The following is a 26,642-nucleotide window of genomic DNA, read 5'->3' as shown; positions in this document are numbered from 1 at the left end:
CACCCGTCCTGTGCTTGTTGCCACTCCAGCAACAGTATATGGTATCAATATGGCAGGGCTTTGCGTGTGAAATTTTCCTAAGCTTTCTCTGGATGCATGAAGTCTGTGCATGCTGGACATGCCTGTAACTCTCGAGCCCCTGGTTATGAACCAGCAGATTTATAGTCTTTTGCAGTGCTTGTAAAGTTGCCATCCTGGCTTAAAGAGTCAAGTTCTCACACAGGGGGAGGGCACACAGTAAAAAATTCAACACAAAAACAAAAAAAGTAATAAACATTCGAAGTACAAATCTTCTTCACTTCTAACTATGGATGAACACAGAATTGTTTGTTCGCTAACAAGGAACTGTACACATATGAAAACATCAGGATCACTCCACTCGTGGTTCCACACTGCACAAGCTGATGGGAGTTCATCCCTAGGTGTTTAGCCTACAGATCACAATGAGCTCTCTACTAAAGGATGAATGTATGGGATTGCTGCTTACATGTTAGTGGTGCAGTGGGCAGTGTTTATTGCTGCATCCACGTACTGTACTCTGGGCGTAGGACGTGTTGACAGTAATCAAAAAAGAATACAACTACGCCTTGATACATTTATTTGTGGCTAAGAAATACACAACTAATTAATAATATTTTAGAATGCTGTTCTTGCGATTTCATAGTCACAGTGATGGGTACTGCACAATAGATGTGCTCGAATACCATTGCCAGAGGTTGCACACTCCTCAGTGATCGAGCATGTGTTCCAATCGCATAACTGCGGAAAAAACAATGGACACATGAGTGGACAAAATCGGTAACCATCCTTCAACCCACAGGGCAATGTGTAGTTGGCAGTCACGATGTGACGAGATGGATGAATGGATGGCACTTTTTAAACAATCCCATATGCTTACTGGGGAGCTCACATCAAGCTTGACCCATGTGGCCCATGGCAAGCAGGCTCATGCACCTGGATACATGTCTACGGTGGTCTGTTGCTCAGCCCACACTGGTCTCTGCTTTGTCCTGAGTGTGCCCATATGCATCGCACCATTGTGAAGATTTTGCTTGAAGGTAAATCTGCAGATGTGCTGGCAAGACAGGTACCGCTAGCTTGTTGTGGTAGTAACTATGGGTCACAAATTTCTCGATGCATTTCCCAAACCAGCTTGAAGTCAAACTGTTGATTTTATTTATATTTCTAAATGAAGGCATTGTTTTGTATTGTACTAAGTAATTTTTTAAGATGGGTTAGTAAATGTGAATGAATGCAGACCCATATCATTTTCATTAGCAGCTGCATTTGCATTGTAAACTAGATTCTGCTCTGGAAGTAAGTAGTCAGAAATGCAAATAAGTCATTGGAACATTTGTGGGAAGAAAACATACAGTTTTATTCAGTTGAAAAAATATTTTTCATTTATGTTGAAAGACCACCGAACATAGAATTGTCCTATCATTTCGTAGTAATAAGCAGTTTTGTTCAAATTAGCTTAAAGCAGGTGGTAGACATTTGTCTCAACATATGACAGAAAATGCAGTCATTTAAAAGAAGTTGACTTTGGCATATAGAGAGCATCTCTATCACTTAGAGCATGTTTTGATTTGGGTACGCACTCAGGAGAGAGCAGCTCTATTCGTTGCCACAAGTTTTTCAAGAACTTGGCTATTTGTCTAAAGATTATTCAGAGTCAGAAATTTGCCTTTTAAAATAAATGCTTTTAATTGATAAATATTAATTCATGTGCACAAACAACACAAACAAAACTCACTTATTTTCTAAATTGTTGCATCACATGTTGACAAATTGGCTGTATATGTAATTTTATTGCAAAAAAAAGCTATGTACCAGTATCATTCTCAGTGAAGCTACATACTGTTGATACATATTCTAAGGCATGGATGCAACTTTTTGGGGTAAAAAAGTAAAACAGCACACAAACTGCTCTCATAGCCTACCTTACTGTTGCAGCTGCGCCCCCCCTCCCCCTCCCCCTCCCCCTGTGAACCACAGACCTTAAGGAGGTTGAGTGGCTTCCATGCCTCAATAATACAGACTACCATACTGCAGGTTGCAAACACAATGGACGGGTATCTGTGGAACGCCAGATATACATGTGTTTCTTGAAATGTGTGAGCAACCTTTTCAGTAGTTAAAGAGCCAACAGTCTGGATGATTGACTTATGTGGCCATGTAACACCAGCCAGGATTGCCTTGCTGTGCTGCTACTGCAGAATAGTGCAAAAAGGGGAAACTTAAGCCATCCCTCTATTAGGCAGGTAGGTCAGAAAATGTGAAAAGGGAAATGGACAGGTTAAATTTATACAAATGTTCATTCCACATCAAGTGTCCTAGGGGTCTCCACTCGACCATCTAAGAGTCTGTTAAAAATTTGTGTGCGTATACATATGTTTGTGGTAGGTCGCTGTGCAGAATTTTGGCTCAATTCTTTCAGTAGTTCCAGAGTTAAGGCCACCTTAATGGACCCATACCAAATCATAAAGTGCAGAGGCTGAATAATTTGGGCAATTTTAGTATAGTTTTGTGCATCTGTTGTGACATCTATCACCTTGAATTTTTGTACACTAGTACAACTTTTAGTGCTGAATGCAGCTATAGCACTCAAAGTGCTCAGGAATTACTATCCCTTATGCTACTTGGTCTGAAAGAGCCTTGTAAAATTTATCATGAAAGATTTAAGTCACATTTTAAGCATCTTTTACTATAAGGGAAAAGCAGCTATGACCTTGATTTTTGAGCTGCTAGCCAACAACCAGGTGCTCACTATACTACACCAGTTTTAGCATTTACGAGTATATAGTTCTGATTTTATTGACCATTGTCTCAAGTGTCAAATTGAAAGTTGAAAATTTACAGTGTTTTTCAGGGCCAGTTTTTAATATGGCTATCATCTCCGATCTTCTTTTAACTGACACCATAGGAAAGAGCTCTTATTTTGCTACAAGGAACATTAAGAAATAGAATGGTAATTTTACCTATAAGGTTTTTAAACTAGCTTAGATACCTTAGCTTTTGCGCATACCGTGTGCTTGACAGAATAGCTTTCAAGAATGGCATACAAAAATGAGCAAATAAACAATATTGTTATGAACATAACAAAGCAACAAGTTTTCAAAATGAACCACGCATCATAAATTTGTTGCTGGAGTTCATGAAACCATTTTCATGGCTCTAAAATTCTCTTCAGTGCTCCTCAGCACCTCTGATGGGGAAGTATATCTCCGACCCACAGAATTGGAACTTGGAGCTGGCAAAATTCCAATTATCTGCTGCTCTGGGATCCAGCAGGTGTCCTTCTTTAGAGGCCAACGGAATGAATTAGTTGGACCATGTGGATGCATGAAACTGACTAAGGCATTTTGTTCTTCCAATGATGTGTCACAGATATTTCCAATCTACCATTTGTTGTCATAAATGTGCAGGCTATGTATTGCACAGACTGGATGCTGTCGATCGAAACACTTGAGAAGTATGCTGAATGATCGACACCTGCAATAAATAACATTGTCTCATTGGAAACTCGGCTAATTTGTAACCGTTTTTCATCGTTCAGTCTGAACCAGTGGTGTTCTCTGGTCCCTGCAACCATTTTCAAATCTACTTTCTTGCAATGGTTTGCAGCATCAATTTCTTCCTTTGTGATAAAAAGACATTTGATTCTGTGAACTTGTTCGTCACAAAATCTGAATAGATCACTTGGTGTTAGAATTTGATCTGAATTTGGCCGTTGGAGACTTGCTCTTGCTGCTAATTGCTTTGTTGTGCCCCCAGTACCATCACATGGAGACTTTCCAAGGCTTGTGGCGAAGAAGTTCCATTCTGCAATGATACTAAAGTCATTGTAGTGCTGACGTAGATTTATGAAGTTCTTGAAATTTTTGTATTGCACAGCTGATCGATCGCTGAAAGATCTGATGTGCTTCAGCACTGGAAAGTGGGTTCGCAGGTGATCAATCAGTTTGGAGCAGAAAACATGAACTGCAACCCTATCATGTTGCAAGCAATCACTGATGATGCAGAAGCTATGGGACTTGATCTTTCCAGTCAAAGCCTTGTAATAAATAACAAAGGGATGTTATGTGGCCTGACTATTTTCCCAATGGAAGCCTTATACAGCGTCCTGCACAATAAATGAATAATTTTCTGCAAAATCCATCAGAACAACAAGTTTTCCACATTCTAAATTTTCTTTGGTTTCTTTTAGGTAGTTACTTTACTATGTAATGATGGGGTGAGAGATTCACAATTTTGGTCACAATGTTTTGGATAAATTCTTCAATTGGTGACTGATTTGTCTCCAGGGTATCTCGGTCAGTATGTGTCCATTCCTTGCATTCAACTGCTTCCTCAATGTTGTTCCCTTCAAATGTAGCTTCTACAAGTCTTTCCAATACTTCTAATACAGGGTATTGGTCACATCGTCAGAGCATGCAATCTTTTGAATCCATATTGCAAACGGGTTTGGCTAACCAGGGTGTGTACAGCCCGGGACATGCGGGAAAAACCCGGGAATTTTTTCATCCGGGACAAATTCGGGAAAAACCCATAAATTTTTTAGAATTCTGGGGTTTTTCATTCTTTTAGATTTCAGTTAAATTTTTGTAGGTTTGACGTGTAAGATCTGATACGCTGACAAAAAACTTTAGCCCACTACTGCTGAATAATACTGCAGCAATGAAACATAAATCAGAGAATAACACCAAAATAAAAGTTTAGTTGCGTAGAAAATGAGTAATTTACACAATGCACAGACCAGTTTGCCAACACTGAAAAGTGTCAAAGGCTTTAGGTCAAAGATTATGCAGTACGTCCGTAACAACTAATGTGCATTCAATGTGCTTGCGTCACAATTGTTTACATTTCTAACAGATCACTGGAAAATATTACGAATAGTGAGTTGAGAAGCGTTACTTTCAAAGTAAATTTCCACGCAAGATGATGTATGTTACGTGTGAGAATGTGCAATGAATTTCTTAAATCACAGGGCGTTATAATTCTCATTCAAAACGTACCAGTAACACTTGAGGATCAGCCATTTGAAAAATTTCGGGCCCAGAAGATAAGTAATTTATGCCACTATTTAAAATTTTACCGCACATTTGTATTTGACGACTTAACATGCAACACGTTTAAAAAAAGACCGAGCTTCAAGTTAGTTTTCGTATTTAATGTTGTTCTTTCATAGATAAAAATTATGCAGTCGATGGCAAAAAGTATAATTGACCTTCAAAAAAAGTGAATAATATGTTACTGAGCAATGTCACAAGTCTCTTCATGCCAGAGCATTTCGACTATTCTATAGTATAGAAAAGACGAAGTGTTCTGGCATGCAGAGCAATACCAGTTCGCTTCTTTTCTACTTTTTTTGCCGGTGAATTGGATCTTCATCGCCAAAAAGCTCTGAAGTTCGCTACTACTTCTTTCTAACTAATCCTATAAATGGAGAACAGAAGGCAGCACCAGTCAAGCGACAGGTAGCGGGACATACGTACCTTGCTCTTGTATTAAAATTAGTCCAGTTTTAGAGTGAAAACCTGTGTCAAGCGCAGCTTCTATATTCCCCGCTCTAAAATTTGCTTTCAGTAAGGACAAGTAAGTCTTTTACCTCTCCAATTCCTCAATTTTTCTGATTTTATTATTTTTTATTTAAATGCAAAAGCTTGCGGTTTAATCGCTGTTAAAGACCTTTAATTACTGTCTTTCGTTTTAGAATAACAAGAGATTTTTTCCGTAAAATATTTTGTGCATTTTTACAGTTTTAGAGCGAAAACCTGTGTCAAGCGCAGCTTCTATATTCCCCGCTCTAAAATTTGCTTTCAGTAAGGACAAGTAAGTCTTTTACCTCTCCAATTCCTCAATTTTTCTGATTTTATTATTTTTTATTTAAATACAAAAGCTTGCGGTTTAATCGCTGTTAAAGACCTTTAATTACTGTCTTTCGTTTTAGAATAACAAGAGATTTTTTCCGTAAAATATTTTGTGCATTTTTACAGTCCTTTCTTTTCGGATTTTAGTATTGCTAAAATTTAGCTCTGGTCTTTATTTTAATACTTAATTTCTTAAATTAGGTTTATTTTTCAAATATTTTTAATCACAAAAGTTATTGTTTGAAATGTATATTTAAATATCTGTAGGAGTTAGCAGTTTAAAATAAATAACGCAATCATATTCATTTGTTTTCAAAACATTTTATTAAAGAAACATTTTAATTATTATTAGACAATACAACAAATAATTTAGAAGAAAGTACCATGTTTAACGACAAATACTGTAATTTAGGAATTGATCTTGGAGAATAACTCACTTGGAGCTGTGTGCGAGAGCATTGATTCGTTCTGTAATAGATTCTCGCTCTATCTGAGCGTGTTGAATGGTCCCCTCAAGTTTTGCCTTCCTCTCTTTAAGCTGTCTTATTTCTGCGTCAACAATCTTCCTTTTAGTCAGATGATCCTTTTTCCTGGATGACTCGTCGTTTCGATTTTTGAGGTCTTCAGCATATCGATATCGTGAGTTTCTTACAGAGTGTATAAGGGACTTTGTTATAGGCACTCCTTGGACTTCGCCGTGTGTCTTGACGGCGTCTTACACAAGTCTTCTGCTCACTACAGATTGTTCTCTCATATTCTCGAAGAGGCACTCTTTGTTCACCGAGGATCCTCGCTCTGCAGCCGCTTGACCGTGCGACAAAGTGAGTGCGATTTCCATTGCCTTCTGCAGCTCGTGGCACATTGCATTCTGGTTCTTGAGACATTTCATCCAGAACTCATCCAGCCGTTGCTCCTTTTTGTTGAATGTTTCGAATTTTATTTTGCAGTTCTTCTTTACAACAGAAGCGTATTGTGCTTCTGCTTTATCGGCACATACACTGTCCATCCAATTGCTCTCCACCAAAATCTGTAGAAGGGAATGAAATCGTTTGGGACCAGCCTCCCTACACGCTATTGTGGGATCAAAGCAGCCGATAGCTTTTGTCAACCTAAAGTGTAAGGGAGATTTCTCCATCAACTTTGTCACGAGCTTGATCATTCCTCTTCTGCATTCGCTCCAGAACTTAGCGATTTCAAGGGCTGTGAGAGACCTGCACTTTCAGAATTCTTTCTTGACGGCGAACCACCCAAAAGATTGGATTCTTTGTCCAAATTAACTGACGGCGAGATCTTTGTCGGCTGGACAAATTGTGTCATCGTTGTCTCCATTATCTCTGTCAAAGCAGAGTGGAGGAATGGTGCTAGCGGCCAATCGGATTGGAAATCCTTTAGGAAACGTGTCAAGTCTCCAGCAAGAGTCTTGAAAAAGGCAATTTTCGGGCCGAGTAACTTGTCCTTGAGGTGATCCTCCACTACTCTGTAGCTAGCACATTTTGGTTTGTTTTTTTCTTCCAGTTTTCCAACAAATATTCGCAGAAACGGAAGCATTACTAGGGCTCGTTCAGCAGCTTCCACATTCTCCAGCCATCGGATCGCGCAAAACTTTAAGGGAAACAGTTCCGATTCTGTTGTCGAAATATACAGAGCTCTTCTGGCAGGGACATCCTTAAAAAGATTGTACAAGGCACGTAAAAACTGAATTATCATCCACTGTGTTTCTTGAATTGCGGACTTGAAGGTGCCGTGAACAACGTAAAGCTCACACGTTACAATTTCCAGTAAAACGGTGTCTACTCCTTCAATTTCTATTAAAAAAATTTTAAGTTCCCTTAAGAACACGAAGTTGACGTAAGGGCCATCCATCGATACTTGTAAAAGTTTTTTCGTTGCTTCGCCGGGAATTTTTTTCTTGAAGGACTCGAGTAGCTTAGCTCCGTCGAACTGCCTAGAAAAGCCGATGCGAAGTAACGGGTGCACACTAGATTTTTTTAATGTCCCAATAACGCACTAAAATGTCCATCTGAATTCTTTTGCACACCTTGTTCAAGGATTCGTCAAAACAAACAACAATCCTTGATGCGTTTACGAGGTCAGATTTAATTTCAGACTCAAAGAAGGGAGCTAGTCCATATTGCACGATACAACCGATTTTGTCCTTTTGTAAACGCTTGCTCTTGGCCACTTCACTGTCGAGGAACATTGCGGAGAAAAGCAACACGTCATTCGCAGAACTACGCAGTGACTTGTGTGAAACGATGCACTCCAAACACCACAGTATTTCCGCCTTTGTTACTTCGTCCCTTATTGCCATCTGATCAATTCCTCTCAGTTTATCCCCGGGTTTTGACATTGCAGTGACATCCTTCTGCGGAGGCGCAACAATTCCAGCGGCCAACGCCACTGTTCTTGACCCAGCTGTATCCGCAGATGTGGTAGTGGAAGTAGAATCTGTCTGCTGGGTTGAAGTGGTCGCCGCCGGTCGGGTGTAGACGTACAAACTTGCTGTGCTTCTCATGGCAGCTGCTTTCGCGACGTGCTTCTTGGATTTTGTCATGTGACTTGTAAGAGCCGATCTTCCCATATTACGGATATTAATGATGGTCCCTGGACATAATCCACATTTACCACTATAAAGGTCTGTAGGTACTTTCACCAACCAGTCCTTGAATGCTGGATCTGAAAGCCAGCTATCTTGAAAAACAATCGACATGGCGCAGTCGCAGTGGTTGTTGGTGGGCAACCTTTATTGGAGAAAGAGGAACGATGGATGTAAATAAGGCTGCGCCTCGTTATTACGCATAATGAAATATGACACAATGAGGTACGTTTGACAACACTGTCTCTGCCAAGCAACAATCGGCGTTAATTATGATATTATTAGTAGCGCTGCGCTTGTTGACCCTTTAAGAAACTATGAGTGACAAGACTTATCAACCAGTCTTACTCGAGTAATCTGTTGCAAGTTTCTAGCTAATTTTACATGTACAGTACAGCATCTCAAGTATAAAGGCGAAAGATATTAAGGGTACCGCGCTCATCGACCAAAGTTCTGAAGGCTTTGCCACCTTTTCCTTACCATGAGGCTTCTCCTCCTCCTCTCTCCCTCCCTCTCTCTCTCTCTCTCGATCGGCTGCTATTGGTTGCTTGCTCTCGTCTCCCATCCACGATTTCTAAGTTATGAAGTCTGCCGATTACGAACGACTTGGCCTCCCAGTTACTTTACAGCTGAGGTGCTCTACTGTGTGTAAAATTTCCGAAGTGCTTTAGGACCTGGTAGACCTTCTGTTGTACATACATCGATTTTAATTTAAAGTCTAGATTCTGTAGCAGCGTATATGTTGATTTACTAGTAGAAGAATGATTTACCCGCTTAATTTTAAAATATGATTTGCTTGACATCCAGTACATTGATAATGTCGCTTTTTATGTATCCCTCCGTACCTAGAAACGTAATAAACCCTGTTCAGCTGTTATTGTTGTCTTCACGTTATGTTTTCTTGCTGTTCTTTGACGTACTTGCAAGCCCCCTCTCCATATTTTTCTGCTAATCAAGTCCGCAGTACAAGAAACACTCTGGACGATAATTCAGTTTGTACATGCCTTGTAAAACCTATTTAAGGATTTCCATTCTAGACTAGCTCTGTATATTTGGACCATTGAATCGGAACGTTTGCCCTTGAAGATTTGCGTGATCTGATGGCTGGAGAACTTAGATGTTGCGGAGTGCGCTCTAGTAACTGCTTCTGTATATGCCAAAGTTTGTTGCAAAGATAGAGCACAAAAACAACCCAAAACATGCTAGCTACACGGTAGTCTATGATCATCTGAAGAACATGCTACTCGGCTCAATAAACTCGTATTTCAAGGCTCTTGCTCCAGACTTTTCTGCTTTAATTATTGACCAACTTACGTAATGTTTTTGTTTACCACTTATTTGCCAGCTAGTATTTTCCTGTAATACTGTCTCGACGTCTTTTTTTTTTTTTTTTTCTCTTTACATATACCATGTTATTTTTTTTGGCATTGAATGTATAAACGGCAATTGTTTTATTAGTATTTAATCACGGTAACAGCGGCTGCATTATTACGGCGTTTCACGGTATTGGGATTTTGAGCAGGCATGTAACGATGTTAGCTGCTGAAAGCGATGGCTCATCTTTTGTGTGATCGATTGCTGGCTTGGTCATCTCATCTCAGCTCGTAGCGATGTCTCTTCCCACTTCATCCAGTCACTGGATCGCTTTGCATTGACCAGCTGACGCCATGGTGACTCCTATTCTGTCCCATCCTTCATTGCCACTCCAGTCCCAGTCAGGCAGAACGAAGAATGCTCTCGAAGATCCCTACACCTTGTTGTGAGTGCTCGCAGCCTTAAGCCAGTGGGTGTTTAAATGTTGTACAGTATATTCAGAGATTTGAATAAAAACAATGTAAAAGTTGACACATCACTCTTTGAGAAAACATGACACTGACTACAGCTAAGTATAAACTTCACTTTGTAAAGGTTCTCCTAAATCGCTGCAGCTATGATCACGAAATAAAAACTAAATAGTGTTATTGGAAAACGGCTTATGGGAAGTTTAGGGGTTTTATACTTCCGAGCACTTTAGGAAACGAAATCCAGCAAAAAACAATGCGTTTTGGAAAGATCTTTGATTCGCATCATCATTTGGACTGCATGTTTGCGTAATACGAAAGTATATGTATGAAATACATCAACTACAGCAGTTTAGTTTCCGAACCATTCTTAGGTTCCTGCCTAACCACGCCCTTCGAGGAAAAACAGCAAAACATTGTTAATGCCCAATATTATATGTGAAAGTTCAGCTTTTCGTGAAGATATTGTGTACTTACATTACTATAACCCATTAACCTTTCGTCTTTGTATGGTCGTGCTACTTAACAATGATGCTGCTAGTGGTTGAGTACATAACATGTCTTATGCACTGACTGAGGCCCACGAGAAAGACAGGCCGCGGCGCATACATCACGAAGGTATTCCTGAACTCGCTAGTTCCCGTAACTCAGCAGGCAAAATGTGTATTTAAGTCTATTAACTCGCAACCGGGTGCGTGCATGCTAACGAGAATTTCATCTTGTACTGGAATCCGTTATTATGAAGTCTTACTGATTACTGTTCGTACAACAAAATTTAAAATCAATTCTCGATAGAAATGGTATAACCGCTCGTATACAGCATTTAGTCACTTCTTTGTAACAGTTCTCCTTTCATAGAAGATGTGGCGCCTTTCGCAACTGATAATCATTTTGGTATGATTTTAATTGCCAAATTAGAGCCTGTTAGTAGGCCTACGGACTTCTTATCATTGTAGGACTAATAATAGTGGATTCCTATAGTCGATGCAATTCTCGTTCATACATACACATTTAGTTACGTTAACCGGCGTAGAAACGCACTTTGCTGAGTTGAGCGAGCTCGGCCTACGTTTGTAACGTACGCGCCGCGGCCTGTCTTTCTCGTAGGCCTCGTGCTCTGAATAACTGCCATCATTCGCTAGTGAGATCACGTGACATGAGCTATGACTGGCTGACAAAAGTGCATCGCTCAACGCAATCTCTATTTTAAGGCTTCGGAAGCTACCGTGCTGTAACTTGTCGAATTTGTGCATATACTTTCGCTATACGAAAATAAAATCTGTCCATATTGTCTCGCATCAAACATCTTTCCAAACGCATTGTTTTTCCTGTTTCCTAAAGTGCTGGGACGTCCTCAGCCGGTATAAGACCTTGACTGATAGGTTTTACAGCCCCAATGGAAAGTATACTGTTGCTTAACATGGATGTATTTTCACCCGCTTTATACGTAATTTAATCCGGGAGAAATTGTGTTTTTAACCGGGAAATACGGGTTTTTTTTTTTTCTTGTCCACGTAGACACCCTGCTAACAAACTCTTGTAATCATGCTTAATTGGAGTTGCTGCTAGCATCAACTTGACATTTTGATGAGCTGTAAAAACACAAACTGAGTGTGTTCCTGCTGAACCAACTGTGATGCACCACTCTGGCCGGGGCTGACAAAATTTGGAAAAGCCAACTTTTGGTAAATTTTGTTTGCAATATTCTTGATAGGCTTCTATCAAGTTACAAAGCAGCAGACATTTCTGCTTATGAACTTTTGGGCCATCTGGTGTCCTTATGGCAACAAAATCCTTTTTTCCATGGAAGATTCAGCTGGCTTCATCACTAGCATAGAATTTTGCTACACTTTCCTTAATATCTTCTTGGAACACCTTTCCTCGCTTTGGATCTGGTTTCACTAAAATGCCTTTGTCTTCCTTCAGCTTTCTGGCCATTTTCACCATTCGCTCAGACAAGTTGAATTCTTCCATCATTTTTTAAATGCTCCAACTGCTAGGGGCCAAAGTTAAAATTTGAATTTTCTCGCCGGCCGCAGTGGCCGAGCGGTTCTAGGCACTCCAGTCCGGAACCGAGCTGCTGCTACGGTCGCAGGTTCAAATCCTGCCTCGGGCATGGATGTGTGTGATGTCCTTAGGTTTAAGTAGTTCTAAGTCTAGGGGACTGATGACCTCAGATGTTGAGTTCCATAGTGCTAAGAGCCATTTGATTTTTCTCAGAAGCTGAGGACGCCTTCAGCTTTGCTTTCAGTTCATTGATGAGCACTTTGTAGAAAGAGTAATCATGGCATTTTTGACCTCGTTATCATTCTATGACATCATATGCTTTAAGCTTGCCAATTTAAGTAATTCTGGTAGCCACAACCATTTGTACTTGCCTTATCTTTAGTTTTGTATATCCACTAGAATCCCAGTTTGAAACGCGCTGAAATTTTAGTGATGACACACCAATTGCTGTCAAGCTAGAGTTCAAGCTGTCTGAAGCAAATGTAGCAGCATCTTCATCAGACACTGATGATGGCAATGGCTTGGCCTTTTTTGCATTGATGTCACCTCTACAAGCAGAGCAAAGCTTCTGTCCAGGCTTAACATCAACTGTTGTAAGTTGTTTCAAAAAGGCAGCTGTTGCAACATCAATAGGATGCAGACCTTTGTTGAACACATTGATTCTTCTTTTGAAATGGATTGCAGCATGATTTCTGCAGATATTGAAATCTGGTCAACAGTTCTGCTTCATGTTGTAACCATATTTTGGCATCACAATTAAGCTGAAATCCAACTCGGAGAACCAGCAAATTCTGATCCTTCTCTGAGAGGTCACTGACTGACTTGAGAAGGCGTTTGTCCTTGGTGAACTTAGTTAAATGACACACAGACTTGTTGATTTGTCCAATGTTGCACTGCTCTAGGTCCATATTTCCATTGTTTGAAGTCATAACACGTAGCTTCAGCAGTGATTCAACAATGGATTGAAGGAATCAACCAAGCTGCAAGGTAAACATTCACAGGTAGTAACCACAAATGATATAATGACTGACTATTTGCATACAAACATGAATGATATCCAAATCAAATTACATCTTATATAGTGTGAATGTATAAAATGACAATACTGGAGAACATTACAGAAAATTCCGGAAGTTTCTAGTGCATTGTTATAAAACTGTTGTACCTGCATATAAGTTTCTGGAAATCATGCCTTGTTTTATAAAACAGTCATACCTACATATCAAAATCCAGGAATTTCCGGAACTCATGCCCTGTTATAAAATAGTCATACCTGCCTATCAAATTTCCAGAAGTTTCTGGAATCTGTTATAAAACAGTCATACAAATTATCGAATTTCCAGAAGTTTCTGGAATCCATGCCCTGTGTTATAAAACACCAATATCTGCATCTCAATTTACAGAAATTTCTGGAACGCATGTCCTGTGTTATAAAACAGTCATACCTGCATATTTAATTTCCAGTAGTTTCTGGAATCCATATATGAAACAGTTGTACCTGCACATCAGAGGAACAAAAGTATCATGCTGCAAATAATTTGTACTAACAAATCACATCACAAGTGCCTTGACATCCTCCAGCACAACAGCTGCCAATATGGTAATGTATGCAGCAAGCGTAACAACTTAGATTTCTTTTAATCTATTTTAAATGCCTTATATGGAAAATTACCACTCTACTTTTCCAAGTCCCTTGTAGCAAAATATGTGCTCTTTTCAGTGGTGTCAATAAAAGAAGATCAGAATTGATAGCAATATAGAAAACTGATCCTGAAAAGTGCTCGAAATTTGCCATTTACAATTTGACACTTGAGGCAAGGGTCAATAAAATCAGAATTATTTACTCATAAATGCTAATACTGGTGTAGTATAGTGAGCAACTCGTTGTTGACTAGCAGCCCAAAAACTAAGGTTCCAGCTGCCTTTCCCTTATAGTAAAGGATCGTTAAAGTAGGGCTTCAATTTTTTTGAGGATAAATTTTAAAAGGCACTTTCAGGTAAAGTAGCATAATGGATAGCCATTTCTAAGGAATTTGAATGCTTTGGCTGCATTCAGCAACAAAAGCTGTACCAGGATACAAAAATTCAGAGTGATAGATATCACAGAAGATGCACAAAGTTAAAACCAAGTTAGCCCAATTCTTCACAATATGTGCTTTGTGACTTCATATGGGTCGACTAAGGAACCACTATAGCAATTGAGCCAAAATTTTTCACATTGACCTAACACATACATATGTCTACAAAAACAAGTTCTGAACCACATCTGAGATGGTTGAGTGGGGGCCATTTTTTATTCTAGGACACTTGATATGGAATGACCCCAAAGTGGAAGTTAATCAAGTTCAGTGGCATGATGAACCAGGACTTCTGTCCAGGAGAGTACAGGGTTATAAATGCAAAATCAAATAAGGATATTGCAGGAAAAGATCTAATAGTTAAGAAGAAAATAGGGATGTGGATAAGCTACTATGAACAGCATACTGAAGCATTATCATAGCCAAAATATGACACAAACTCAATACCCACTGCAGTAGCGTAAGTTTACGTGCCAACTATGTTCGCAGAGGATGAAGAGACTGAAAAAGAATGAATGAAGAGATAAAAGAAAATATTCAGATAGTTATGGGAGAGAAAAATTTAACTGTGGTGGAAGAGTGGAATTTGATAGCAGAAAAATGAACAGAAGGATAAATAGCAGGAGGCTATAGACTGGGGAAAAGAAGTGAAAGACACAGCCACCTGCTAGAATTTCACACAGAGCATAATTTAATCATTGCTACTTGCTCCAAGAACCATGAAAGAAGACTGTATATATGGAAGAGACCTGGAGACACTGGAATGTTTCAGATGAATTATCTAACTGTAAGATAGGTGTTTCAAAATCAGATTTTGTACTTCTACATCTACTCTGCAAATCACAGTGAGGAGCATGGCAGAGGGTACGTTCCATTATACCAGTTGTTAGGATTTCTTCCTGTTCCATTTACTTATGAAGCAAGGGAAGAATGACTGTTTGAATGGCTCTGTGGGTGCAATAATTATTCTTATCTTATGTTCACAATCCCTATGTGAGTGGTAGGTAGGGGGTTGTAGTATATTCCTAGAGTAATCATTTAAAGCTGGTTCTTGGAACTTTGTTAACAGACTTTCTCGAGATAGTTTACATCCATATTCAAGTGTCTTCTAGTTCAGTTCCTTCACTATCTCTGTGACACTCTGTGATGGATTAAACAAACCTGGGATCATTTGTTCTGCCCTTCTCTGTATATGTTTAATACCCCTGTTAGTCCTAACTGGTATGGGCCCCACATATTTGTACAATATTCTATAACCAGTTGCATGAGTTGTTTGTAAGCAATCTCCTTTGAAGATTGATTGCACTTCCCTGGCATTCTACCAATAAACCTAAGTCTATCATCTGATTTATCCACAACTGAAGCTAAGTGATCATTCCATTTCATATCCCTAAAAAGTGTTACACCAGGTATGTGTGCAAGCTGGCCAACTCACAGTGACCCATTGATATTATAGTCATAGGGTGCTATATTTTTTTCTTTTTATGAAGTGCACAATTTTACATTTCTGAACATTTAAAGCGAGTTGACAATCTCTGCACCATTTGAAATCTTACCAAGATCTGACTGAATATTTATGCAGCATCTTTCAGATTGTACTTTATTATAGATAACTCCACCACAGCTCAAAAGCCTGATTTTACTATTAATATTGACTACAAGGGCATTAATATACAACATGAACAGCAAGGACCTCAACACACTTCCCTGGGACACACTCAAAAAAGTTACTTCTACATCTGATGATGACTCTCAATCCAAGATAACATGTTGCATTCTCCCTACCCAAAAGTCCTCAATCTAGTCACAAATGTCACTTGATACCCTATATGGCCATACTTTTGACAATAAGCATAGGTGTGGTACTGAGTCAAATGCTTTTTGAAAATCAAGAAATACAAATCTACCTGATTGCCTTGATCCAAAACTTTCAGTATGTCATGTGAGAAAAGTGTGAGTTGTGTTTCACATGATTGATGTTTTTGAAATCCATGCTGGTTGCATATATTACAAAACATTTCCAGGAGGATATGTGAATTTGACCAGAATTTATTGGTAATGAACTGCAGATTAAAACTGAAGACATTGTAGTAAGGTAGGAAAGTTAATGAGACTGAGACTGAATAAATTGAAAGAACCAGAGATTGTTGACAGTTTCATAGAGAACATTTGAAAAAGTAGACTGAAACATGGGAAAGAATACAGTTGAAAATGTACAGCTATAGCTTTCAGAGATAAAGTAGAGAAGACAGCAGAGGATTAATTAGGTAAAAAGATAAGGCCTAGAAGAAATCCTTGGATATAACAGGAAATGCAGATGTCTAAAAATTAGATTGACAGAAAGTGCAAAATGGCTAAGCAGGAATGGCTAAAGAACAAATGCAAGCCCACAGAATTATGTATAACTAGAGGAAAGATAGGTACTGCCTATAGGAAAATAAAAAAGGCCTTTTGGAGAAAATAGAAGCACCTGGATGAATATCAGTAACCCAGACAGAAAAGTAACAATAAGCAAGGAATGAAAGGCTGAAAGGTAGAAGGAATATGCAGAGCACTGAATAAGGGGTAACCACTGTTTGGATTAATATGTGTTATACATTCTGAAATTAGACAGCTTCTAATAATAATGTAAAGTTTCGTTACATTGGTATCATTTTACACTATTTGCCAAACTGATGCATAAGAATATGGAAAACTGAAAGAATGAAACAGCTGAAGAGAAAATGAAGATGGACACTTCTCCGAATTACAGAACAGTCTTACAAAAGGAGATAGCAATCATTTGTAAATTTCATGGTGTCAAGTAGTGCATCACATAAATAATTTAATGCAAATCAGAAAGGTCATGAATGTAAATAGTTTGTGTGGTCCATGTTGCGAAGTATATTGAACAGATTGAGAGAGCCTTTTTGGTCAGACACTAGAAGCACAAGAGCGCTTTCAAACAGAAATTACAACAAGTCAGCAGTAGCCCAACAGGCCACCCCTCAAAGAGAACACAAGGCAACTTAGACATGGAAAATAAAGAAAGCATGTTTGACTTCCTGCATTAGAAATAACCATATGGAAAAAATGAACAATGGGGCATGGTTTTCTTTTTTCGATTTATCTTAATGCATTGCATAGTTATTTTGTAGATGTGGCAGAGGTTGGCAATCATAGACACAGAGGTTGGCAGTCATAGGCCTCAACCTACAAGTAGTGTCCTAGGATATGAGCTAAGAATATGTGATCAAAGAAATAGCACTGATGTCCAGTTAATAGCTGTGCATATACACTGCTACCTCCTCAGACATAGCAGCTAACAATTATACCATGAAAAATGAAAAGATTGTACAACATTAATGGCCAGGAGATCCCAACTGAGGTTGTTTGGCTGTCAGATGCAAGTCCTGCTATCTGTTGCCATTTTGATATATTGAGCAACTAATGGAAATGAGGTGAGTGATGGGAGGGCAACATACACATCAACATCTACGTCTATACTCTGCAAACCACTGTAAAGTGCGTGGCAGAGGGTATGTCCCATTGTAACAGTTATTAGGGGTTCCTCCCATTCCATTCATGTATGGAGCATGGGAAGGATGACTGTTTCAATGCCTCTGTGTGTGCTGCAATTATTCTAATCTTGCCCTCACGATCCCTATGTGAAAAATACATAGGGGGTTGTAGTATATTCCTAGAGATATCACTTAAAACAGATTCTTAAACTAGCAGACTTTCTCAGAATAGTTCACGTCTGTCTTCAACAGCCTGCCAGTACAGTTTCTTCAGCATCTCTATGACACTTTCTCATGGGTCATGGAAACCTGTGACCACTTGAGCTGCCCTTCTCTGTATACATTCAATACCCCCTGTTAGTCCTATCTGGTACGGTTCCCACATACTTGAACAATATTGTAGAATGGGTCGCACAGTTGATTTGTAAGCAATCTCCTCTGTAGACTGATTGCACTTCCCCAGTATTCTACCAGTAAAGTAAAGTCTGCCATCTGCTTTACCCACAACTGAGTCCATGTGATCATTCCATTTCACATCCTTGCTTGCAAAGTGTTACACTGAGGTATTTGTTCAAATTGGTCAATTCCAAAAGCAACTCACTGATACTAAAGCATACTGTGTTCAGGGTGTATACACAGACAAGTAAAAAACATTCACGGGTTTTTCCCGGATTTCCTGGTTAAAAAATACACTTTCTCCCAAGTGAAAATACACTCTTTCCGTGTTAAGTGACAGTATACTTTCTCCCGGGATCATAAAACTTGTGATTCCTTTGAATGGTTAAGGTTTTATACACCAGCATAGAACCTCCCACCACTTTAGGAAACGAACCTAGTAAAAAAAATTAAAAAAAGCGTTTTGGAAAGATCTTTGATGCACAGCAACATGTGTGCTGCATATTTTCGTATTATGAAAGTATATAGTCGAACTCCACCAAACAAAGAACGTTAGTTTCCGAAGTATTGAAATGGAGATCACGATGCACTTTTGTAAGTCAGTCATAGCTCATGTCACGTGATCTCACCAGCCGATGATAGCAGATATTCACTGCGTTTACATGGGGCTCCCAAGACCAGATTTCGTCAACTGATCTCCCAGTACTGCTCCTGGGTGGCCATGAAAACATTTCAAAATCAATTCTGGAAATCTGCTTCTGGCTGCCGGTTTTCCAATTCCACAACCGATTCTCACTCCCATGTAAACGCAACTAGTTTTGAAATGTGCTTGAGCAGTCTCGTTTTGAAATGTGCTTGGGCAGTCAGGTGTCGTGTTATTTTAAAAATTTTCAGGTAATATGGACCGAGTGGCTTTTTGTACAGTGAATGATATGTAGAAAGGTTAGACTAACTATTTACAACTCGTCTAATTGAAGAGAAATAGCTATTGTGCTGACTAAATCAGAAACTGTAACAACTATTTTCCAGGCACTGTGGTTAACTGGTCTAGCAAATCCACTTCAGACCTTGACGTGTAAACATGATAGTGAAAACGGTTTCCAAAATTTAGTTAAAGTTTTTCAGAATATGTGTTGCGTGTAAACGATGTGATTTAGAGCATAGGACACATGATGTACCATACGCACAAACAAAGTTGACACTCAGCACGGTGGCTGATGGGAGTGACCTAAGGCATTTCCCAGTCGCTCCCATCAGGCACCGCATCGAGTATCAACTTTGTTTGCGCGAATATTTATTATTATTAGTCAGCCTATAGCAACATCACTGTTAAGTAGCGCGAACACACAAATAAGAAAAGTTAATGGTTTAAATTAATGTACATAGTATAGCTACAAGAAAAGCTAAGCTTTCACGTATAACATTTGTCATTTTTTGCATGTGTTATGCTCTGATACATCATACAAATGTGCCAGTAAAATTTAAAGTAATGATGTAAATGTCAGGTTTTCTGGATTCGAAATTCATATATATGTTCATATGTGAGTGAAACCTTATGGGACTTAACTGCTAAGGTCAACAGTCCCTAAGCTTACACACTACTTAACCTAAATTATCATGAGGACAAACACACACACCCATGCCCGAGGGAGAACTCGAACCTCTGCCGGGACCAGGCGACAGTCCATGACTGCAGCGCCTTAGACCGCTTGGCTAGATTCGAAATTCATCTAAGTGGCTGGCCCTAGAAGTGTTAAGCTTTAAATGAAAATCGAATGACTGTGATTTAAGAAATTCAAAGCATGTTCGCACACATAACATAACTCATATTGTGTATAATATGTACTTTGAGAGTAACACTTTTCAAACAATCAATTGTAATAATTTTCTGTGACCTGTTACAATTCGTTTCAGCCATTGTCAGAGAGTGCCAGGAAACGACGTTACTGTGCCTGCCAGCTACGATGACATAGATAGCCCATATGTTTGTATGTATATGGCGTTACGAGATCTTACATTACATCATAAATGAAACAGGACATCAGAGGATACTCCACCAGTATTAGAATATCGTACACCATATTAAAAAGCACAATTTGAACTTAAAGAGTACATCTGTATCTCCACAAAGAAGTAGGCCCCCAAGCTGATATTTAACTTTTCAGTGTGGTTTTCAAAATACTGTATTATCTCATGTTTAGTTCTTTATTATGGCATAATGCCATAAGTCCCAAAAAATAACAAAGAGCACATGAAATTCTGCAAAGAGTTGGTGCTAGCCAATAGTGTTTCAAATAAATTTATTTCCTTTTGGGAAAAGATCAATTAAAGCCAATTTTTTTAGCAAATTGACAGGAATAACTCCATTGTTCTGCAAGGCAATTAATACCCGACTGCCAGAAACCCGGAAATAAAATAAAATCAGAAAACAAACTAATAACATATTTTAGCCTTCCATAATTATGTGAATATTATAATTCAATTTATAGCTCCAGGCCACAGAAATCCGTTTTGTTCTTGAGAGCTGTAAACCAAGAGTAAACAGCAAAATCACTAAACATAAACATGATTCACGTGGAGATTACCCCTCAGCCCACTACAACTCAGAATGCTCTGTGCATGTGCGAAGCTGGCAGCCAGAAAAATGTTTCTGAATGCTTCTTGCTACTGCTGATATAGCTTGTGTCTAGTTACCTTGGATACTACTAACAGCCGCACTTCAAGTAGCCAGAAGCGGGAGAAAGTACTGCTTACATGCAACTCAACTGCGCATGCTCAGAAGCCTGCTGGCAACTGCTCAAACGAACCTAATGTTAACTGTTGTGACATCACACCCATCGGAAGCAGGTTGTTGTTATGAAACATTGCATAGTCTTTATCCTAAAGGCTTTGACACATTTTGCTGTTGGCAGATGCTTTTGTGTGCATTGTGTTTTGTTGCGCATTTCCTTTGCAACTGAAGTTTTATAATTTTTTTTCCTTGTTTATGTTTTACTGCTGCAGTGTTATATTGCAGTAACAGGCTAAAGTAAAAGTCTTTGTTAGAGTATGTTATTACCAGTAAAAACTACAAAAATTTAACTGAAAACTAATACAACGAAAAATTCCCGGAATTCTTAAAAATTCCCAGGTTTTTCCCGGTTTTCTCCCGGATGAAAAAATTCCCATCTTTTTCCCAGATTTTCCAGAGTGTATACACCTTGTGTGTTTTTTCATTTTGTAAAATGCATAATTTTATATTTTTGGACATTTAAAGCAAGTTGCCAATCCCTGTACCACTACTTTAAAACCTTATCAAGGTCTGACTGAATATTTATGCAACTTTTTTCAGCCAGTATATTCTTATAGATAACTGCATCATCTGCAAAAAGTCTTGAGGTTACTACTAATAATGTCCATCAAATCATTAATAAACAACATGAATAACACATCCCAACGCCCTTCCCTGGGGCACACCCAAAGTTACGTCTAGATCTGACCGTGACTCCTCATCCGAGATAACGTACTGAGCATCCTCCCTACCAAAAAGTTCTCAACCCAGTCACAAATTTCACTTGACATCTCATATGATCATACTTTTGAAAATAAGCATAGGTGTGGTACTGAGTCACCCAGTTTTTGGAAATCAAGAAATACTGCATCTACCTGACTGCTTTGATCCAAGGTTTTAGTATGTTATGTGAGAAAAGTGTGAGAGGGGTCTCAGATGATCGAAGTTTTCAGAATCCATGCTGGTTGGCATGGATTAGGTCATTCTGCTCGAGATACCTCATTATGTTTGGGCTCAGAATATGTTCTAAGATTGTACAACAAATCGAATAAGGTTATTGGATGGTAGTTTTGTGGATCACTTAACTACCCCTCTTGTAGACAGGTGTGACCTGTGCTTTTTTCAACTATTGGGCATGGTTTTATGTTCAAGTGATCTATGACACATTACAGTCAGAAGAGAAGCTAATTCAGCGGCAGTTTCAGTATAGAGCTGATAGGGATTCCATTGGACCTTGGAGCTTTATTCAATTTTAATGATTTCAGGTGTTACACACTCCACTGACACTAATAATTATTTCACTCATCTTTTCAGTGGTACAGTATTGCAATGCAGCAAGTCTCTTGGATTTTCCTTTGTAAAGGAACATTTGAAAACATAGTTAAGCATTTCAGCTTTTACTTTGTTATCTTGTTTCAGTTTCCTGTCTCATTCACTAGGGACTGGACATTGGTGCCACTAACAGCCTTTACACAAGGCCAGAATTTCTTCGGGTTTTGTGAAAGATCATCTGACAATATTCATCATCTGACAATATTCTGCTACGGTAGTCACTGAAGGCTTCTCCCCTACAGTTTGTTGGTGCAAGGCAGTTCTCTAATGAAAGTCTTTCAAATGTTCAGTTGATTACAAGATTATGTGGCAGATTGAAATACAGCTTGCATCTCATGACAGCCAAATGTGTTTCACCTCTCTGTCTATAGTTTTGTGCTTTGTTTTACACCTATTATGCAGCCAGCTCTGTTTCTTTAGAAGTTTCCTTACAGCGACTGTATACCATGGAGGATCCCTCCCATTGCGAACTGCTCTACTGCATACATATCTATCCCGTGCATGGTCCACTATTCTTTTAAATTTGAGCTATAGTTCCTCTACATGCTCCTGTCCTGTGCTGAAAGTTTCAAGTTCCTCACCTAGATATGACACTACTGACTTTTTATCTAGTTTACTGAATAGATGTATCTTTCTTAAGTTGTCCTTTGTACTTTGTTAATCATTATTGCCACAACCGCATCACACTCATTGATACCAGTTTTGATGCGGACATCTTTAAAGAGGCCATCCAGTTCAATTAATAGAAAATCGTCAACCTGACCGGGAAACAAACCCAGAGCCCTGTCTAGAAGCAGCAACACTAATCATGAGCTGCTGAAATCAGGAGGAGAGTGAAGTACACACAGTTGATGCCCGTAACTGACGAAGAGGACATCGGCTGGTGCACTGTTGTTTCATGATGGGACAGAAGCAGATGATTTTAATTTAAAATGAGGGCCTAAAGTCCAATGTGCTTTTTTAAAATGAATTCTGAGAACATGTTTTAGAGTTTTTTTTAGTGTTTTAGTCACATGAGCTGAGTTTTGTTAAACTGATAATGAGAGAATAGTCCACCAAAATGTGTATTTGTAGTGTATGAAGTATGCTTGACGTATATTGAATGCTATCAATTATTACTGAAATCTGTATTGCTCAACTAATGCTTTCAAAAAGACAACACAGGAAATAACCTGTGTAGGTTAGTAACATATCAGTCCCAACCAGACTGTCCTGGCACAAAGAGGCAAGCTGCCACATAATCTTCTAATCAACTGAACATTTGAAAGACTTTCATTAGAGAACTGCCTTGCACCAACAAATTATACGATACAAAAGCAATAGGCCTACTTTCTGTAAGTATAGTAATCTAGCCATCTACTTCATTTCAAAATTTAAAAAAGAAGAAGATGTTGTCAGTGATTCTTCTACCAGATTATTCTGTTTGTTTTAAATTTTTCAGTTATTTCAATTCAAATATTTAAGTCAGATTGAGGTGTTCATTAACAACCCCCCCCCCCTCCCCCAGTAAATGTGACTTTGCAACAAATGTCCTATTCAATAACTATGAGCATTAAAAAATATTTTCATATTATGAACCCTACTTACTCACCACTATCTCTTTAAATTTGTTAAAAAAGTCAACAACAATTAATGATTTTTTTTAAGGCGTCACTCCCCCCCCCCCCCCCTCTCTGTTGGTGATAGGTTATTGAAAATTCATTGGTATTGCTAGGATTAATAACAGGTATTTTAGTATTGTCTCACTCTATATTTATAGCCTGTTTGTTTTAATGTTTCACATCTCAGATCGCTAGTTTTGGCGAAAGGCAGTAACAGAGATGCAAATGAGAAAATGTAAAGATGTGTACACAAATGTGAGACAATGCTAATTTTCTTGTAAATAAGGAAAGAACATAACGAAATTAGTGCTACCATCACCAACCAATCAAAATGAATTCTCATAAACCATGGTGTGAGAATCTTGTGGAACTGTATTATTTGCACAATGCATTCCCGTTTGTGGTTCTAACAGTGATATTTATTTGACGTGTAACAATTGCAACAGGAAACAAAATTCTGCCTTTAACAGTTAGATGCGTTTTGCAAATTCACTTCTTAATTCTATACATTAACCATATTAGGTGTAAAACAAACTCTATATACTTCCACTACAACCAATCTTAACATCTACAATAACATTTGCACATATGGAACATGTGGATTTCATTTATTACAAAGTTTTCATAAATGTATCGCCCAATTACTATTACTAGTCACTAGTTTAGTCTTTCAGTAGTTGTTTAATCAAGTAGATATTATATTTAAACTCAGTGTTTCGTCTCATAAAGTTGTTCTTATTTATTTGAGGAACTGTAACATTACACTTATTTAGCAAGACAGCATTATTTCAGTAAAATAAAAATTACATTTATTTGGCTAAGCCAATAATTCCACATGCCACTCGGGCTCCAGAATTGCCTGTAGTTCTGCTTAGAGGATGACCACCTTTCCCAAGATCGTCAGGATCTGCATGGACCTGCAAGATGTAATGTAATAATGGCAAATGTCCCAGAGAGACAACACTTACATTACTGCATATGACTAAAAATAATGAGTGTGTTTCATTTATTAACAGGTCTTTGTACGTTCATTTGAAAGTGCCACTGTCAGACATACAATGTTCATTACGATTATGGAAGTGGTGGGACACCCGTCATCAGGATATCTAGAGAGCCTACAAAAATATGAGTTCCATAAAGCAGTATGACTCAGCTCTCAAAAACATTACTTTTCAAGATTATAAGATTTCTGAACAATATTGAGTACAAAACATTTGTAATTTATTACAGTTGTCAGTAACCCTGAGTGTGTGGTGCAGAAGTGTTTTGACTGTAAAGTACACAATTCCAGCCTTGGTAGTAGCAATATTTTTTTATTTTATTTAAATTCCATATTTATAAATAGAAATCTTAATTTACAAATACTGAACCACAACTTTTTAATAAAAATAAAATCTTTCTATTTTTAATTACTGGTCATATGAAGATAAATTAAAATTTGATACAGACATGTGAAATGCCTTGTTGTTAAAAGAAAACCTGTACATCAATAATACTGCTCCATCTCTTGAAAGAAAAAAGTATTTTATTTTGTATTTGATGTTAGGCAATTGTGAAGGAAATTTTTATTTATTGAGAATACTGGAATTTTCATGTAATTACTTATTCAAAATAAAAGAATGTTAATTTTATTAATTCTGTGTTCATAATTAACATTTCAATTTGTTAATAAATATACAATAAAATAAAAAACAGAATGTTATTACTCTGGAGATTCAAACCACTGACTTTTTGATCACAAAACTGTTATGCTGTGCACTTGGCTACCAATTACATTAAAAAGTTACAAATATTTTGTACTTCACAGTGCTTAGAAATTTATTCTTTAAAACTTTTTTCGTTACGATAATTATGCCATCCTACTCTGTGAAATTCATGTCTGCGAATTGAGTTTCAAATTCTATAATACGAAAAAAACTGAAAAGGGTTCGTCTGTAAAACACCTTGTAGGGAACAAATGTAAAAGATGGGTCAAAGTTGAATAATAATTTAATTACAAATAGAGCTTAAAAGTACAAAATGGTCTATACCAAAGGAATTAAATTTGGCAGCAAAAGCTATAAGTCACAGTTGTCCCTTAGCCATATCAGCAGACATGTTCAACTGTGTGACTGTGATGTCAACAAAAAGTGGCATTTAGACACTGTGCTGCCCCAATGCTCCTCACGAGATACAGCATTAATCTGACATTCAGGATATGCCTTGAGACACTGTGCCTTGTCATTTTGCCCCCACTGTCCTTTTGGGTTCTGCTAGAGAAGAAATTAGGAATTTGTGACTATAATGGCAATGTAACAACAATTACTACATCTACATCCAAAATCTACAAAAAACTGTAAAAAGTATGGCTGGGATTACTTTACCTTGTACTTCTTTCTGCTTTCTCTGCTCCACAGATGTACGGAGCATAAGAAAAATATTACTTAAACTGCCCATCTTTGATACATTCAGTATCCTCTTAAAGATCCTTTTTGGTATGGGCTCCAAACATTTTGACAATTTTCTAAGATGGGTTGAACAAATAAATTTTTGTACTGTGTGTGTGTTTGCATGCATGCACACAACTTTTACATTTATCGACATTTAAAACAAACTGACAATATTTGCACCACTCAAGGTATCAATTAATATTTGTGCAGCTTTCTGCAAACTGTGTTTCACTGCAGATAACTGCATCACTTGCAAAATGTCTGAGGTTACTATTGTCT

The 26,642-nt window shown here is 38.2% G+C and overlaps 1 protein-coding gene across 1 annotated transcript in view; it reads right to left on the bottom strand.

Annotated features, from left to right (window-relative positions):
- Positions 1 to 24,659: 24,659 nt before the first annotated feature.
- LOC124607156 (superoxide dismutase [Cu-Zn]-like) overlaps positions 24,660 to 26,642 on the bottom strand; it is a 56,698-nt gene continuing 54,715 nt past the window's right edge. The window contains exon 4 of the mRNA XM_047139370.1: positions 24,660 to 24,851. Coding sequence (XP_046995326.1) covers positions 24,744 to 24,851 — 108 coding nt within the window. The 3' untranslated portion in view covers positions 24,660 to 24,743. The remainder of the gene's footprint in view (positions 24,852 to 26,642) is intronic.

Source organism: Schistocerca americana, chromosome 3 (assembly GCF_021461395.2).
Source record: "Schistocerca americana isolate TAMUIC-IGC-003095 chromosome 3, iqSchAmer2.1, whole genome shotgun sequence".
Lineage (NCBI taxonomy): Eukaryota > Metazoa > Arthropoda > Insecta > Orthoptera > Acrididae > Schistocerca > Schistocerca americana.
Note: the sequence above shows the minus strand (reverse complement) of the source record. Positions and strands in the feature narration are given on the sequence as shown.